The sequence below is a fragment of the Hyperolius riggenbachi genome, chromosome 2 (assembly GCF_040937935.1).
Source record: "Hyperolius riggenbachi isolate aHypRig1 chromosome 2, aHypRig1.pri, whole genome shotgun sequence".
NCBI classification, from domain to species: Eukaryota; Metazoa; Chordata; class Amphibia; order Anura; family Hyperoliidae; genus Hyperolius; species Hyperolius riggenbachi.
This window is the reverse complement of record NC_090647.1, coordinates 71,052,595-71,067,816: the sequence shown is the minus strand read 5'-3', so window position 1 is coordinate 71,067,816 and position 15,222 is coordinate 71,052,595. Positions and strand designations below refer to the sequence as shown.

General features: G+C 44.1%; 1 protein-coding gene across 6 annotated transcripts in view; it reads right to left on the bottom strand.

The window, feature by feature from the left end:
- Positions 1-968: 968 nt before the first annotated feature.
- Positions 969-15,222, bottom strand: part of LOC137545543 (hydroperoxide isomerase ALOXE3-like) — an 87,185-nt gene continuing 72,931 nt past the window's right edge. For all 6 annotated transcript variants that reach the window (XM_068266896.1, XM_068266897.1, XM_068266895.1 and 3 more), the window contains 5 exons: positions 13,941-14,110; positions 6,431-6,552; positions 4,682-4,782; positions 2,885-3,055; positions 969-1,716 (listed from right to left, as the gene is read on the bottom strand). In XM_068266896.1, the coding sequence (XP_068122997.1) occupies positions 1,537-1,716; positions 2,885-3,055; positions 4,682-4,782; positions 6,431-6,552; positions 13,941-14,110 (744 nt within the window). In that variant the 3' untranslated portion in view covers positions 969-1,536. The remainder of the gene's footprint in view (positions 1,717-2,884; positions 3,056-4,681; positions 4,783-6,430; positions 6,553-13,940; positions 14,111-15,222) is intronic.

Below are 15,222 nucleotides of genomic sequence, written 5' to 3'. Positions count from 1 at the left end.
GGCTATTGTAGGCTCCACCCACTTTCCTGAATATTAATCCCAGTCACCCAGTGACCAACTGTACCAAGTTCGAAAACCCTGCCACTAACAAAATGGCTTAAATCAATCAAATGAATCTAATTTGGCTGTTTGTGGCTTCCCCACATCGTGAATTTGCACCCCAGTCACCCAATGACCAATTGTAGCAGGTTTGAGGCCTCTGCAATAACAGTGTAAGAATGGTTGCAATTTAAATATTCCCCTTCAAAACCAATAGATACATTTTGATTGGCTGTTGTAGGCTCCACCCACTTTCCTGACCATTAATCCCAGTCACCCAGTGAGCAAGTGTGCCAAGTTTGACAACCCTGCTATTAATAGTGTAAGAATAGTTACAGTGTACATTCTGCCATGTAAAATGAATGACTGTAATTTGATTGGCTGTTTTATGCTCCACCCACTTTCCCTAAGTATTTAACCTCGGTCACCAAGTGATCAGCTGTACCAAGTTTGGGGACTCAGACTTTATTACTGTGAGAACTGCAGCCTTTTAAAATGTACCCATTGACATGAATGGGTGAAATCTGATTGGCTGCTTGTGGTTCTGCCCAGGTGTGCAAGGGGGACGCGAGACCCTCAGAACATATCTTCCCAGGTAGTAAGGGATCTGTATAGCAAGTTTCGTAGAAATCGGTGAAGGCATTTTTGAGTGATATTGGTACATACATACATACATACATACATGCACACACACACGCACGCATGCACACACACAATATTATCTATATTCTAGTAAAAAGGCTGGTCCGTTAAAAAAACCTCCCTTCCAGGCAATGTCCCGCTTGCCACCCCTACCTGTCCGAAGAATATACACAGGGAGATGTTGCTTGCTTGGCAGTTGGAAAAAGCTGTTATTTCCCACAATGCAACGAGGTTCACTGACAGAAAATTGTCAGGTCTGGAAGCACAGACACAGGGACACAGGAGGATGCCGAGACACAAGGGTTTTATTATATAGATAGTTGTTGTCATTAGGAAATCTTTCACAGGGGAAGGGGCAGATGATCAGCAGGATGGCCAGGCAACTGGTATTGTTTCAAAGGGAATAAATACGCAATATTGTTGTAATCTCACCTGTTCCAGCTGCAGTGACTACCGTCTCATCTGCTGCTTCTCTGAAGTGCCACCAGGCGCATGTTACTTCACACACGCCACCTGCCATACTCGCCACCATGCAGTGGCTGCACGTGACAACGGCGTTCAGGGAAGCAGGGGACAAGGCTGGGAGTCACTGCACCTTGGGCAGGTGAGATTACAATGTACAGGCATGCTGGAAGGGAGGGGAACATTAGCATTTGAAGGGACAGTGGCAGAGGCGGTGCACGCATCGGAGGCGGCGTCTCTAGGCTGATTCCCAAAAGATTTTATGCTGAAATTGATCGAGAATTAGCCTGCGGTATATGGACAGTGAACAGATCTCTCTCCAATCAGGTTAGATCAGAGAGAGATCTGTCCATTGGTTGATCTGCCCATACATCCCTAGATGTATGGGTGCCTTTAGACTGACACGCTGTTCTCTATCAGGTCCGGGTCCAGATAAGGATAGGGGAGTGGCAAGGACTCATTTCTCTTCTGGATGTATTTGGAGATCTCAGCCAGTTTATCTTGAAAAACTTTGATGGACTTCTGTATCTCCTCTTCTATAAAACGCACATCAGGGTAATTCCCCAGACGCCTCTGTAAAAAGAGAATCTAGTTAACCTGATATTCACAACACATCCTTCTTACATCAAGTCTATAAGGCAGAAAAATTGGTCTCTTTTAAAGGGGCACTACAGCGAAAAACTGTAACATTTAAAATATGTGCAAACATATACAAATAAGAAGTACATTTTTTCCAGAGTAAAATGAGCCATAAATTACTTTTCTCCTATGTCAGTGTCACTTACAGTAGGTTGTAGAAATCTGACAGGAGTGACAGGTTTTGGACTAGTCCATCTCTTTATAGGGGATTCTCAGGGATATTTTTATTTTCAAAAGCACTTAGTGAATGGCAGTTGCTCCGTCCAACTGCCAAAAAACTGTGTAGGGAGCAGGGAAGCTGGCCAGCATCATTGTTTAAATCCTTTTTAGGGAAAATCTTTATAAAGAATAAAAGCCTTGCTGAGAATCCCCTATGAAGAGATGGACTAGTCCAAAACCTGTCACTTCTGTCAGATTTCTAATACTTACTGTAAGTGGCAGCAGTATAGGAGAAAAGTAATTTATGGCTCGCTTTACTCTGGAAGAAACGTACTTCTTATTTGTATGTGTTTGCACATATTTTAAATTTTACAGTTTTTTGCTGTAGTGCCCCTTTAACTCCTGATTCTCCTTATACTGTCTGAGAGAAAATTGAAAGGTAACCCACTGAGATACTCATCACGAGATATATCTCATAAATCTATATGTAGCTCAGAAAGCTAAGAAAAAGTTGAGTAAGAGTCCTTGGCCTATATGTTATTCACTAGGAGTTTTCTCCTCGGTGATATTTTTGCACCTTATCTATAAAATGACTTGTAAGCCACCAGAAAGCACTCAAAATAATTTTGAAAGTGCTTTTTCACATATTGTTGGTACTTTTTTTAATTGCAAAGTGCTGAAAAGTTATTTTAAAAAGAAGATGAAACATGATCTCCTAGGAGAAAATGTGAGTTGCATATGGGCCCTTGTGGTAGACACTAGGTCAGTTTTGGGTTATGGTAGGCTAATTGTTCAGCGTAAGGGGAAGTTAATGGCTACATTAGCAAGTTTGAAGATGACCAGTATTAGGACTATGCAATTTGTAACTAGGGTGGTGGGGAGAGGACATCTCCAGAATCATGCAGTTCTACTTTCATCTCCATTCTCCTCCTTTTTTTCTTACCCGGTCTTCTGGCTCAACGCTGAGTAACCAAATATATGATATTATGAAAGCAGAAGTGTTCACATCAGGTAATGTCGCCAGGATGGTCTTCATTGTGGTTACCCCTTTAGCTGTGGGTGGAGGACTCTTCATGGTGCTAGGTCCATTGGGTGTCCAGGAAAAGAAGTCAAACTGAAAAAGAAACACATTTTGTACGACAATATATCAAAAATATTGAATGAAATGAGAACAAAGCCATTGTCCAACCAAGATCATGTCCATGCAGACCTACATATTCAGTAGAGTACTCCATCTCCAGAAAAAGCTTTTAGGTTTGGAATGTATGGTGATCGTCAGACCCTCTTTCAGGATAGAACATGAAAATGAAATAACACAGGCGGAGACAGCAGCATTAAAGCAAACCTGTACTGACCATGGAAACACAAAGATACTTACCTAGGATACTTACCTGTGGTTAATCCAGAGGCTTCCCATGTCCTCCTTGACACCAGCAGCTGGCCAGGACCCTATGACAGTTTGCAGCCTTTTTACCCTTCATGAAGTAGTGCAGCAGTACTACAGGAGCTTGTTGAATATCTTCAGAGGGTCCAAGCCTGGCAGGGTCAAGGAGGAGATGGAAAGACTCTGGACTATCCAGAGGCTTCTCTCTATTTAGGTAAGTATCTAACATTTTGTTCCCTGGCCAGTTTAGGTTCACTTTAAATAAACAAAAAACTATTTTTTTAAAAATCTCAAATGAAAACGAGATATTCATTTACATTTCCATCCACGTCTTTTCCTAAATAAAATTTGGGTTAGTTTTTAGAAATTAAAGGGGAACTGAAGAGAGAGGTATATGGAAGCTGTCATGTTTATTTCCTTTTAGACAATACCAGTTGCCTGGCAGCCCTGCTGATCCTCTGCCTCTAATACTATTAGCCATAGCCCCTGAACAAGCATGCAGCAGATCAGGTGTTTCAGTGCTTCAGACTTATAAGTCTGATCTGACAAGACTAGCTGCATGCTTGTTTCTGGTTTTAATCAGATACTACTGCAGAGAAATAGACCAGCAGGGCTGCCAGACAACTGGTATTGTCTAAAAGGAAATAAACATGACAGCCTCCATATACCTCTCTCTTCAGTTCCCCTTTAAGTCTGGGGGCTTTTGTCTAGTACTGTTAGAGGCTTCCCCTTATGCTGTTAGAGGCTTTAAATTAAAAAAGAAAAAAAATCAAATACTTGCCTCATTACAGGGAAGACTCTGGGAAGAGGAAAATGTTCCTCTTCCCAGAGGCTTCCCCATACTGAGGCAAGTATGTGATTTTTTTTTCTTTTTTTAATTTAAAGCCTCTAACAACGTAAGGGGAAGTTAATGTCTACATAAGTACGTTTGAAGATTGCTTCTTAAGGAATTCCATTTGAGAGGCATTAAGGGCATATAAATTACTTAGGGTGGGTAGGGTAGGGTACTTGCCTTCCAGCATGTCTTAACACCAGTATTCTGCCTTCAGGCTCTCTAAATGACACAGATCATTTCCATTTTGTTTTTAATGCGTGTTGAAAGCTTAGTATTATAGCAACCACATATATTAAAGATTACCTGAAGGGAAAAAAAGTGCCCAGTTTGGGTACTTACCAAAGTTGAGGCAGGCCTCTGGATTTCTCCAGAGGCTTCCTCTCTCTCCCTCCACCTAGATGTTCCAGCATTGGGACCTCATTATGAAATTGCTCTTGTCGTCAAATTCTCTGTACTACAGTAGTATGACATATTCATCCATCTCTATTTGTACTAATGATAGGGTTTTCTTTGACACTTACCTGACTGCTTCCAACTGCAGAGTGCTGAGCAGAACATCTGAAGATCACCATGGTCAGGTACTTGATTAAGGAGACCTTTGTCTCCAAGGAAGACGGGATTTCTGAAAGCAACAGTAGAACTTTGTACTCAAGACCTTTGCAGCACTGCAGACATACTTTTAAACATTATTAGAAATTTTGAAGCCATTTGGGCATATATGCAAAATAAAAAGAGTGCAAAATGTGTTTATTAGAAGTTAGGAAACTTTGTTTCATGTACTGTATAGGAAGATGAAGGTTCGCTTGCTTCTTGGGAAGACAAAGTGTTTGGAAGAACAGGAAAATTATTTAAGGTAATTTCAAACTAAAGCTGAGCTGTACTGCCGATATGAAGACTGCCATATTATTGCCAAATGGTAGACTGCCCTGGATTGGCCACATACCTAAAGATAGAGCAGTCTCAAAAGCCTTCTATCGAAAACCAGAAGGAAGAAGACTCTCTGGCCAACCATGTTAGTAACTGATCATTCTCCATTTATCGCTATTGGCTGGAAGACTTTTCCTAGCACTGCCCATGTCAAGATGACAGTCTCACCACATAGTAGTTTCACTGCTGCTGTGCACAACTGCACATCTTGCTCATGTAGTGCGTGCTCCCACGGGTCCACTTGCGCATGTATGTACTCTTGTGTGTGCATAAGCGCACGCTCCCGACGGCTACCAGGGCAGCACTTATTGGTGCTAGGAAACAAGTACTGTAAATTGTTACGTTAGGAACTCAATTTTTTCAATGTGTATGTCATAAGGGAATATTACTGTTATGTTTGCTAATATGGCCTTGTAAATATTGATAGAGTACAATGAGCAGAAAACAGAAAAAATACAGAAAAAATACACCTTTATTTCCATATAAAATATTGTATTAACCAGGATAAATAGCTAAATGAAATGTGTGGGTTTTATTTGCAATAGTACTGTTTATTTTAAAACTATATGAATAGAAATGGAGAAACTGTGTAATTTTTTCATTTTCCCCCTTATTTTTCCCTTCTAAAATGCATACAAAATAAAGTAATCACTAAACAAAAAGCAAAAAACGCAGTGCATGAGTGTAGCCATACTGCTCCTGCAAGAGTACCTGCGCCGCAAGCTACTCACACAGGCAGAGTAAGGCCATGCTCATGCACAAAGAGGAGTGTGGCAGCAATCTTCCTGAGCATCCCGGGCAGCGGCAGTGGTCTCCAGGAAGACGTGGCAATCTTCTGGAGGATCCGGAGGCTTCCTTCTTCATATGTAAGTAGCAAACTTTTTAATTCATTTTGTGTTGTCTTTAACCAATTAGCAGCGTCAAAGGAATTATCTCAATTGAGATAAGTGTACTGCTTCTGACCTGGGTCAGCAGAACTAGTTGTGCTGTAAATTCTTGGAATGCTTTGATGTCTCTCTGCTTGCAGAAAATATAGAAACTGAAAACAGAAGTCCTCTGTTATTGTCTCACACTGCCCCCTAGTGACATGTGGCCCTAAACACACATTACAGCCGTACTATTATTAGCAAGGAAATGTAACCAACAAGAAATAAAAAATGTGCTAACATAAATTGGCCCGGAGCACTTGCAAGCCTCTAAATAAATTGGCTGCTAAAGGGTTAAATGCTGTCTGAACAATTTCTGAGTCATACAAAGGCACAGGCTGTATCCAGTTTTAATACATTCTGCTTGCGGCAGTTTGACAGTTTGATAATAAGGATATAATTATTTCTCACAGTTACCTGACGATTCCCTTTCCTGAAATCCTTTAGTGAAGATCTCGGCCACCCAAGCCTGAAGTTCTGGATCTCCTCTGACCATCTCATCACTCGTATAATAGTGATTTACAACACTGGACACAAAGCTGTGACACAAAACGGTGAAAAGAAACGAGCAGAGTGTATCGCAAGTTTTTACACCATGAAATACGTACAGCATATCTACATTCATGAAAATGTCACTCATAGCCCATGTTTGTGAATGGATTTTGGCTCGTTAGCTCCCATTTCAGTATTTTGTAAATACAATATTTGAAAAGTTTTAGGGCCCCGTTTCCACTATCGCAAATTTGCATGCATTTGCCGCATGAGAATTCGCATAGACAATACAAGTGGATGGAACTGTATCCACTTGTCAGGATTCCTTTGCGTTTTTCTGTGCAGAAAAAATCTGCACGGCAGAGCCATCACAATTCACATACCGCATACCGCTATGTGAATCGCATACAATGTATTTAATAGGAAATTCACATAGCGGTATTGGTATGCGAATTTTCATGCAAATTTGCATACGATTTTGCATGGAATCAATGGAAAAGCACACAGGCACTGCCATGGTTAAATTCGCATACAACGTCATCCATGCAAAATCGTATGCGAATTTGCATGAAAATTCGCATATAACCGCATGCGAAATTCGCATCCGCATGCAAATTTTTACCGCAGCGATTCCCACCGTACAAGTGGAAACGGGCCCTTACAGGAATGAGAGCATAGCAGAGGCAGGGTGGTGTCACACATACCTGATGCTGCTGGACAAACAAAGCCACAGCTTCAACACTGAGCACATCTTCATTTAAAGTAAACCCATAGGGACAAAGTGCCCCTGGTGGTACTTACCTCGGGAGGGGGTTCCTCCTCCGCCAGCTGGATCCAGCACAGGCTCCCCTGCAGCGACACTGACATTCAGACACTTTATAATGGTGGATCAAGTAAGAGCGCCAGTGGCTTACTGCTCCGGCGGAAATAGGGCCCACTCTACTGCGCATGCGCAAACTATCTGTGCCTGAACAGTAGAGTGGACCCATTTGGGCTCGGCTATTTTTGCTGGAGCCTATCAGGAGGCTGTTAGCGTGCCTGCGCACACTGCTGACAAGACTTTCCAGGGCCAAATGCAGAAGAACAAGGAGTCGTAAAAGGATGGTGTGGGAGCGATCAGGCCAGAGGGGGCTGGAGGATGCCCCAGGTATGTATGTTTTATCCGTATTCGCCCATCTCATGTTCCCTTTAAAGGACACCCAAAGCGAAAATAAACTAATAAAATAAACAATTGTATCTATCTTCCTTCTCTTAAAAATGACTTTAAGATATTCCAGTGGCGTACCTAGGGCATTTAACACCCGGTGCTGGGTATTATAAAACACCCCCCCCCCCCCAAAAAAGGTGAAGGGGCAAAAAATGGGTGGCGCTATAACATGCGGCGCGCGAAGCGCGCCGCGGCAAAAAAATGGGCGTGGCCATGATCGGATGAGGGCGGAGCTAACTGTAATTTGACGTGAACCCGGGTGAAAATGCACGTAATGTGTGCAGATTTGCCCAGAGAATACGTTCAATCATGTCTGCAGATTTGCCCAGAGAATACGTTCAATCATGTCTGCAGATTTGCCCAGAGAATACGTTCAATCATGTCGGCAGATTTGCCCAGAAAATACATGCAATCATGTCGGCAGATTTGCCCAGAGAATACGTTCAATCATGTCGGCAGATTTGCCCAGAGAATACGTTCAATCATGTCTGCAGATTTGCCCAGAAAACACATGCAATCATGTCTGCAGATTTGCCCAGAAAATGCATGCAATCATGTCGGCAGATTTGCCCAGAAAATGCATGCAATCATGTCGGCAGATTTGCCCAGAGAATACGTTCAATCATGTCGGCAGATTTGCCCAGAGAATACGTTCAATCATGTCGGCAGATTTGCCCAGAGAATACGTTCAATCATGTCGGCAGATTTGCCCAGAGAATACGTTCAATCATGTCGGCAGATTTTCCCAGAGAATACGTTCAATCATGTCTGCAGATTTGCCCAGAAAATACATGCAATCATGTCTGCAGATTTTCCCAGAAAATACATGCAATCATGTCGGCAGATTTGCCCAGAAAATGCATGCAATCATGTCGGCAGATTTGCCCAGAGAATACGTTCAATCATGTCGGCAGATTTGCCCAGAGAATACGTTCAATCATGTCGGCAGATTTGCCCAGAGAATACGTTCAATCATGTCGGCAGATTTGCCCAGAGAATACGTTCAATCATGTCGGCAGATTTGCCCAGAGAATACGTTCAATCATGTCGGCAGATTTGCCCAGAGAATACGTTCAATCATGTCGGCAGATTTGCCCAGAAAATACATGCAATCATGTCGGCAGATTTGCCCAGAAAATACATGCAATCATGTCGGCAGATTTGCCCAGAGAATACGTTCAATCATGTCTGCAGATTTGCCCAGAAAATACATGCAATCATGTCGGCAGATTTGCCCAGAAAATACATGCAATCATGTCGGCAGATTTGCCCAGAGAATACGTTCAATCATGTCGGCAGATTTGCCCAGAAAATACATGCAATCGTGTGGCAGACCTGTCCAGAAAACACTTCAATCGTGTAGCAGACCTGGCCAGAACATAAATGCTACCCCTGGCTGCTAATATAAATTAAAAAGAAAAAAAAAAACATTTACTCACCTGCAGCAGAGCTCCTGTTCCGGCCTCCGTCCAGTGCGCAGCTCCCACGATCCTCTGCAGCCAGCAACTCCCAAAGTCTCCAGAGCAGGGCTTCGGACATTTTACTATAGCCCTGCTCTGCCGCTGCGGTGAACTGATACGGCGTCTATTAGATGCCGAAAGTCAGTTCACGCTGGGGGGTGCTTGGAGAATTTTAAGGGGTGCTTCAGCACCCAAAGCACACACCACCCCCCCCCCCCCCCCCCCCGCCGCCACTGCCCCCAGTATAGGTAGCTAGCAGTTGCCCCCAGTATAGGTAGCTAGTTGCCCCCAGTGAAGGTAGTATAGTTGCCCCAATATAGCTAGTATAGTTGCCCCCAGGATAGGCAGCATAGCTGCTGCCCCCAATGTAGGTAGTGTTGCTGCCCCCAGTGTAGTTTGTATAGTGGCCCCCGTAGAGCTTCCCTCCAGTATAGCTAGTATAGTGGCCCCCATAGTTGCCCCAGTATAGCTAGTATAGTGGCCCACAGTTTAGATAGTATAGTTGCCTCCATTGTAGCTGGTATGGTGCCCCCCCCCCCAGTATAGGTAATATAGTGGCCCCCATAGATGCCCCCAGTGTAGCTAGTATAGTGCCCTGTGCCCCCCCCCCCCCCCCCGCGTTTAGCTCCCTCCAGTATAGTGGCCCCCAGCTGCCAGCTAGTATAGTGGCCCCCAGTTTAGGTAGTATAGTTCCCCCCCCCCGTGTAGCTAGAAGGAGGGGTGACAGCAGGGATAGCGGCGGGGAGGGGGAAATATCCCCCCCTCCCTCACCTGGGTCCCCTCCTTCTGCCTCTCTTCTCCCCCAAAAATGCGGGCAGCGGGCCGGTGGCAGTGGGCAGCGAGCAGGCGAGCGCGGAGTATACTCACGTTACTTCCGCGTATCAGCCTGGAACGCTGCGTCGCCGTCACGTGCCTCTACTGCGCCTCCAATGATTGGAGGCGCAGAAGAGGCACGTGACGGTGACGCAGCGTTCCAGGCTGATACGCGGAAGTAACGTGAGTATACTCCGCGCTCGCCTGCTCGCTGCCCACTGCCACCGGCCCGCTGCCCGCATTTTTGGGGGGAGAAGAGAGGCAGAAGGAGGGGACCCAGGTGAGGGAGGGGGGGATATTTCCCCCTCCCCGCCGCTATCCCTGCTGTCACCCCTCCTCCTAGCGCTGCTCTTCCCCTCCTTAGTCAGGTGTAGGGGGGTCGTGGCGACACCCCCCTGGCTGACTGGTACCCGGTGCGCCCCGCCCCCCTGCGCCCTTAGGTAGGAACGCCACTGAGATATTCCACAGTTTTATTTTATGTTTAAAGGGACACTTAAGTCAAACAAAAAAATTGAGTTTTACTCACCTAGGGCTTCCAATAGCCCCCTGCAGCTGTCCGGTACCCTCGCCGTCTCCCTCCGATCCTCCTGGCCCCGCCGGCAGCCACTTCCTGTTTGGTGACAGGAGCTGACAGGCTGGGGATGCGAGTGATTCTTCGCATTCCCAAACACATTAGCACCCTCTATGCTGCTATATGGTATATGATATATGCTATAGCAGCATAGATGGCGCTATTGTGGCCAGGAACACGAAGAATCACTCGCGTCCCCAGCCTGTCAGCTCCTGTCATCGAAACAGGAAGTGGCTGCCGGCGGGGCCAGGAGGATCGGAGGGAGACGGCGAGGGCACCGGACAGCTGCAGGGGGCTATTGGAAGTCCCATGTGAGTAAAACTCATTTTTTTTTGTTTGACTTAAGTGTCCCTTTAAATCTACTTTTTAAGTTTTAACTGTTTTATTGTTTTTGCTCAATGACACATTCATTGAAGTATGCCAGAGCTAAAGTCTATGAACTATTGAAGCTTTTTATCTCTTTCCTGCTCCTAGAAGCCATTTTGTGTTAGGAAAATGTTTTAAAGTTGGAATTTCTTATTAGTGAGGGTCACACTGTAGTCACTTCCTATACATTCCTAGTAGTTTGAGTCACCCTAAGCTGCTTGGTTACTCTGTTGTACTCGACCAAGCCCTATTTCATACAGCCTTATCAATCCCTGCCATGTACTGATGAGGACCAAAAGTCCGAAACAGACTGTCTACATGTGGGTTTGATATGGCTGTGTAAAACTTAAAGCTATAGGCTTGCTATAAACCAGCGGTTCTGGATGCTTGCTTGGCTTAACAAGGGCGGAAAGGGATAATTTGCATATTTAGTAGGTGTGCATTGTGGGTAACCACAAATGTTCATTTATAACTGAATTATTGCAAATTTCCTTCTGTTTTAAGAAGGCAATTACACCAAGCTTTGCTTTTTTAGTAGGAGGGCTTTTTGGTTCCTTTCATCCCCCTATACATTCCTAGTAGTTTGAGTCACCCTAAGCTGCTTGGTTACTCTGTTGTACTCGACCAAGCCCTATTTCATACAGCCTTATCAATCCCTGCCATGTACTGATGAGGACCAAAAGTCCGAAACAGACTGTCTACATGTGGGTTTGATATGGCTGTGTAAAACTTAAAGCTATAGGCTTGCTATAAACCAGCGGTTCTGGATGCTTGCTTGGCTTAACAAGGGCGGAAAGGGATAATTTGCATATTTAGTAGGTGTGCATTGTGGGTAACCACAAATGTTCATTTATAACTGAATTATTGCAAATTTCCTTCTGTTTTAAGAAGGCAATTACACCAAGCTTTGCTTTTTTAGTAGGAGGGCTTTTTGGTTCCTTTCATCCCCCTATACATTCCTAGTAGTTTGAGTCACCCTAAGCTGCTTGGTTACTCTGTTGTACTCGACCAAGCCCTATTTCATACAGCCTTATCAATCCCTGCCATGTACTGATGAGGACCAAAAGTCCGAAACAGACTGTCTACATGTGGGTTTGATATGGCTGTGTAAAACTTAAAGCTATAGGCTTGCTATAAACCAGCGGTTCTGGATGCTTGCTTGGCTTAACAAGGGCGGAAAGGGATAATTTGCATATTTAGTAGGTGTGCATTGTGGGTAACCACAAATGTTCATTTATAACTGAATTATTGCAAATTTCCTTCTGTTTTAAGAAGGCAATTACACCAAGCTTTGCTTTTTAAGTAGGAGGGCTTTTTGGTTCCTTTCATCCCCCTATACATTCCTAGTAGTTTGAGTCACCCTAAGCTGCTTGGTTACTCTGTCTGAGTCAGGACTGAGTCAGTCACTTGCATACCTGATATTTAACTCTTTTAGGCAGAGAAAGAAAAAAAGGAACACAGCATAATTATTTGTGAGCTTGGCACTGTGTACATAAACATGTCTATCTCATCATGTCACATGTCACCTCGGGTATCCTTTAAGGTGGCCACACACAATATTTCTGTTTGTTTTTACCCTAATTCGATTAAACGGTCGGATGTACCAAAGGATTGAAAGGTTTTTATTTCTTTTTAATCGAGAAATCTGATCGAATTTCCAGTTTCTCGATTTTTGAGATTGGAGGTGTTGGAAAATTCAGACCAACTTTTCCAGGAATTGTGTAGTGTGTGATGGATTGCCAAATTGTATTCAACCAGAATACATTAGTACATTGCCCTACCCTGTGGAATGCCTTGCCAAACATAATCAGGTAGGTGATTCAGACACTACTGCACCCATAGAGATCAGCAGGACGGCCAGGCAACTTAAGGAAATAAATATAGCAACCTCCATATCCCTCTAAGGGTAGTGGCTTTCTACAGCATTTATACGTGGAATGAAAACTTATCATTGGGTGCTTTGCAAGCGTTTGAGTCCACTTTAAAAGGAAATCAATATGGCAATCTCCATATTCCTCTCACTTCAGGTGTCCCTAAGTTCCTGCTGTAGTTCACAGCTGAACTCCTCCAGCTCATCCTCCCCCTCCTTCCCATAGGGCAGAACAGGTTGTTTGGCAGAAAGCTCCGGACTGAGTCTTCACTTGGATCAACCAAAACAATTCTTTCACATCTGGATGTGTGCATAACTTAACCACTTTGGGACCGGCATATAAACCCACCCGAACCAGAGCAGTTTTGAGTTTTTGGGTTTTCCCAATATATATAGCCAAGCAGAGGTATCCCCAGTATAGATAGCCAGGCTTGGGTGTCCCCAGTATAGATATATGTCCCCAATATAGCTAGAAGGCATTAATACCCACCTCCCCAGTTCCAGGAGGAGCCCCGCCTCCTCTCTCCCCACCATCCAGCCTCGCACTACCGTTAAGTTCCAAGTCCTAGATTGATGACCCAAAGCTAGAGGCAGTGCAAGGCTGGATGCCGGGCAGAGCGGAGGGGGAGCAACAATTGCCGGAGGAACATCAGGAGAGTTGAGTCCTCTTCTTTCCTTCTGCTGCCACCACTACTTCATTCATCACTACAATTGGCAGCGATCATCCAGCAGGAAGCAGGGACCAGAAAAACACACAGGCAAAGAGAGCCCGGAAAGCCGACTCCTCTATGGGTGCCACGCACTGATAGCCTGCAGTACCGCTACAGGACATCAGGTGTCATCACGCGGTGGTGATGTGATGATGACTTGATGTCGGACGCAGGCAGCCCCGGGTGGAGTCAAGGAAGGTGATTGCGCTATTAGTCTTCGTTCGTCTTCCATTTGGCTGCACCGCACATCACCAGCTCCCTAGTGGTTATGTCCTTCTGCCTGCGCCCCCTTCTGCTACTTGCCGGTCTGCGCCCGGTGCGGTCGCCCTGCTAGCACTGCCCAAGAAAAGGCCCTAACTGTAACGTCCTTGGTCCCAAAGTGGTTATGGCCTCTGATGCCAAGTGCAGAATTATTAGGTAAGGCACATAGATCTATACCTCTCTATAGCTGCCCAGACCTTCATTCCATCATCCCTGTACAGGTAATTAGGCACAGTCTCCAGTCCTCTGGCCTGAATGTCATCAGGAAAGAAGAGACTGCTGTAGGTCACCTCCTTCATGGCTTTCTTTTGAAGAATTACAGCCCCATTACGGTCAAGTGATGTAGCCTGATGAAAAAAACAAAAACACAGAATATTCAGAAAGTACAGAGGCAAATGGCATCCAGTAATTCATCCCAACCAATCCGAATTCAACTTTTTTGATGGCTCTGGATTGAAGAGTTTTATGCACAGCATTACAGCACATTACCCTAGGTAGAGTTGGTCAGAAAGTTTCAGTGAATTTCAATATCCGAGTTTTTGAATAGAAATCCGGTTCCGGCGGCGGAAATCAGTATGCGGAAATCGGCATTGGAATTTCATGGAATTGCGCATTACCACCAATAAGAGAATGCCAAATTTTTCACTTCGGAAATATTAGGCCAATCACAGTATGCTGAAATTTTAGGCTGATCAGAACAGAAGACTACGGAAGTATTAGGCCAGTCAGAGAATGCTGAAGTTTGCCAATTGTAAATGCGGTTTCCGTATAATAGAGTACATCATCAAAAACAAAACAAAACAGGGGAATTTATATACTGTTTACAATTAACTAATTCAATGACAAAAATCGGAATCAGAAATTCCAATTTTACAGCTTCAGAAAGACGCTTATTGAAAAGCGTAAATTTCGACCAGAATTGGAAAGAGCTATTTACGCCCATCCCTACTCCTGATGCTGAGTCAGTCTGACACTAAAATGCCAGTTACAGTAATTAAAATTCATTTAAAATACTACTAGCAGTAGCCAGAAATGCATTTCATTTCTTAAAGAGGAACTTCAGCCTAAACAAACATACTTTCATTAAGTTACATTACTTATGTTATTTAAAATAGATAGGTAATATCATCTCTTACCCACCCTGTTTTAAAAGAACAGACAAATGTTTGATTTCATGATGGCAGCCATCTTTTTGGTTGTAATGAGGTGACAGGGACTATGATACACAGTTCCAACTGTCCTGTGTCCTGATCACCCCTCCCAGTTGCTAAGCAACGTGAATAACAACATATGCAATCCCATCATGCTCTGCACAGCATCAGGGAAAAAAAGCCCAGGCTTTTTTTCTTTGATGGCTGGAGCTTAGATAAAAATACAGTAAAAAATGATGCTTTGGTAAGAAAAACAAAGTTCTGATGCTGTGAAACTGTTAAAGAAACGCCAAGCCTTTTCAGTTCTG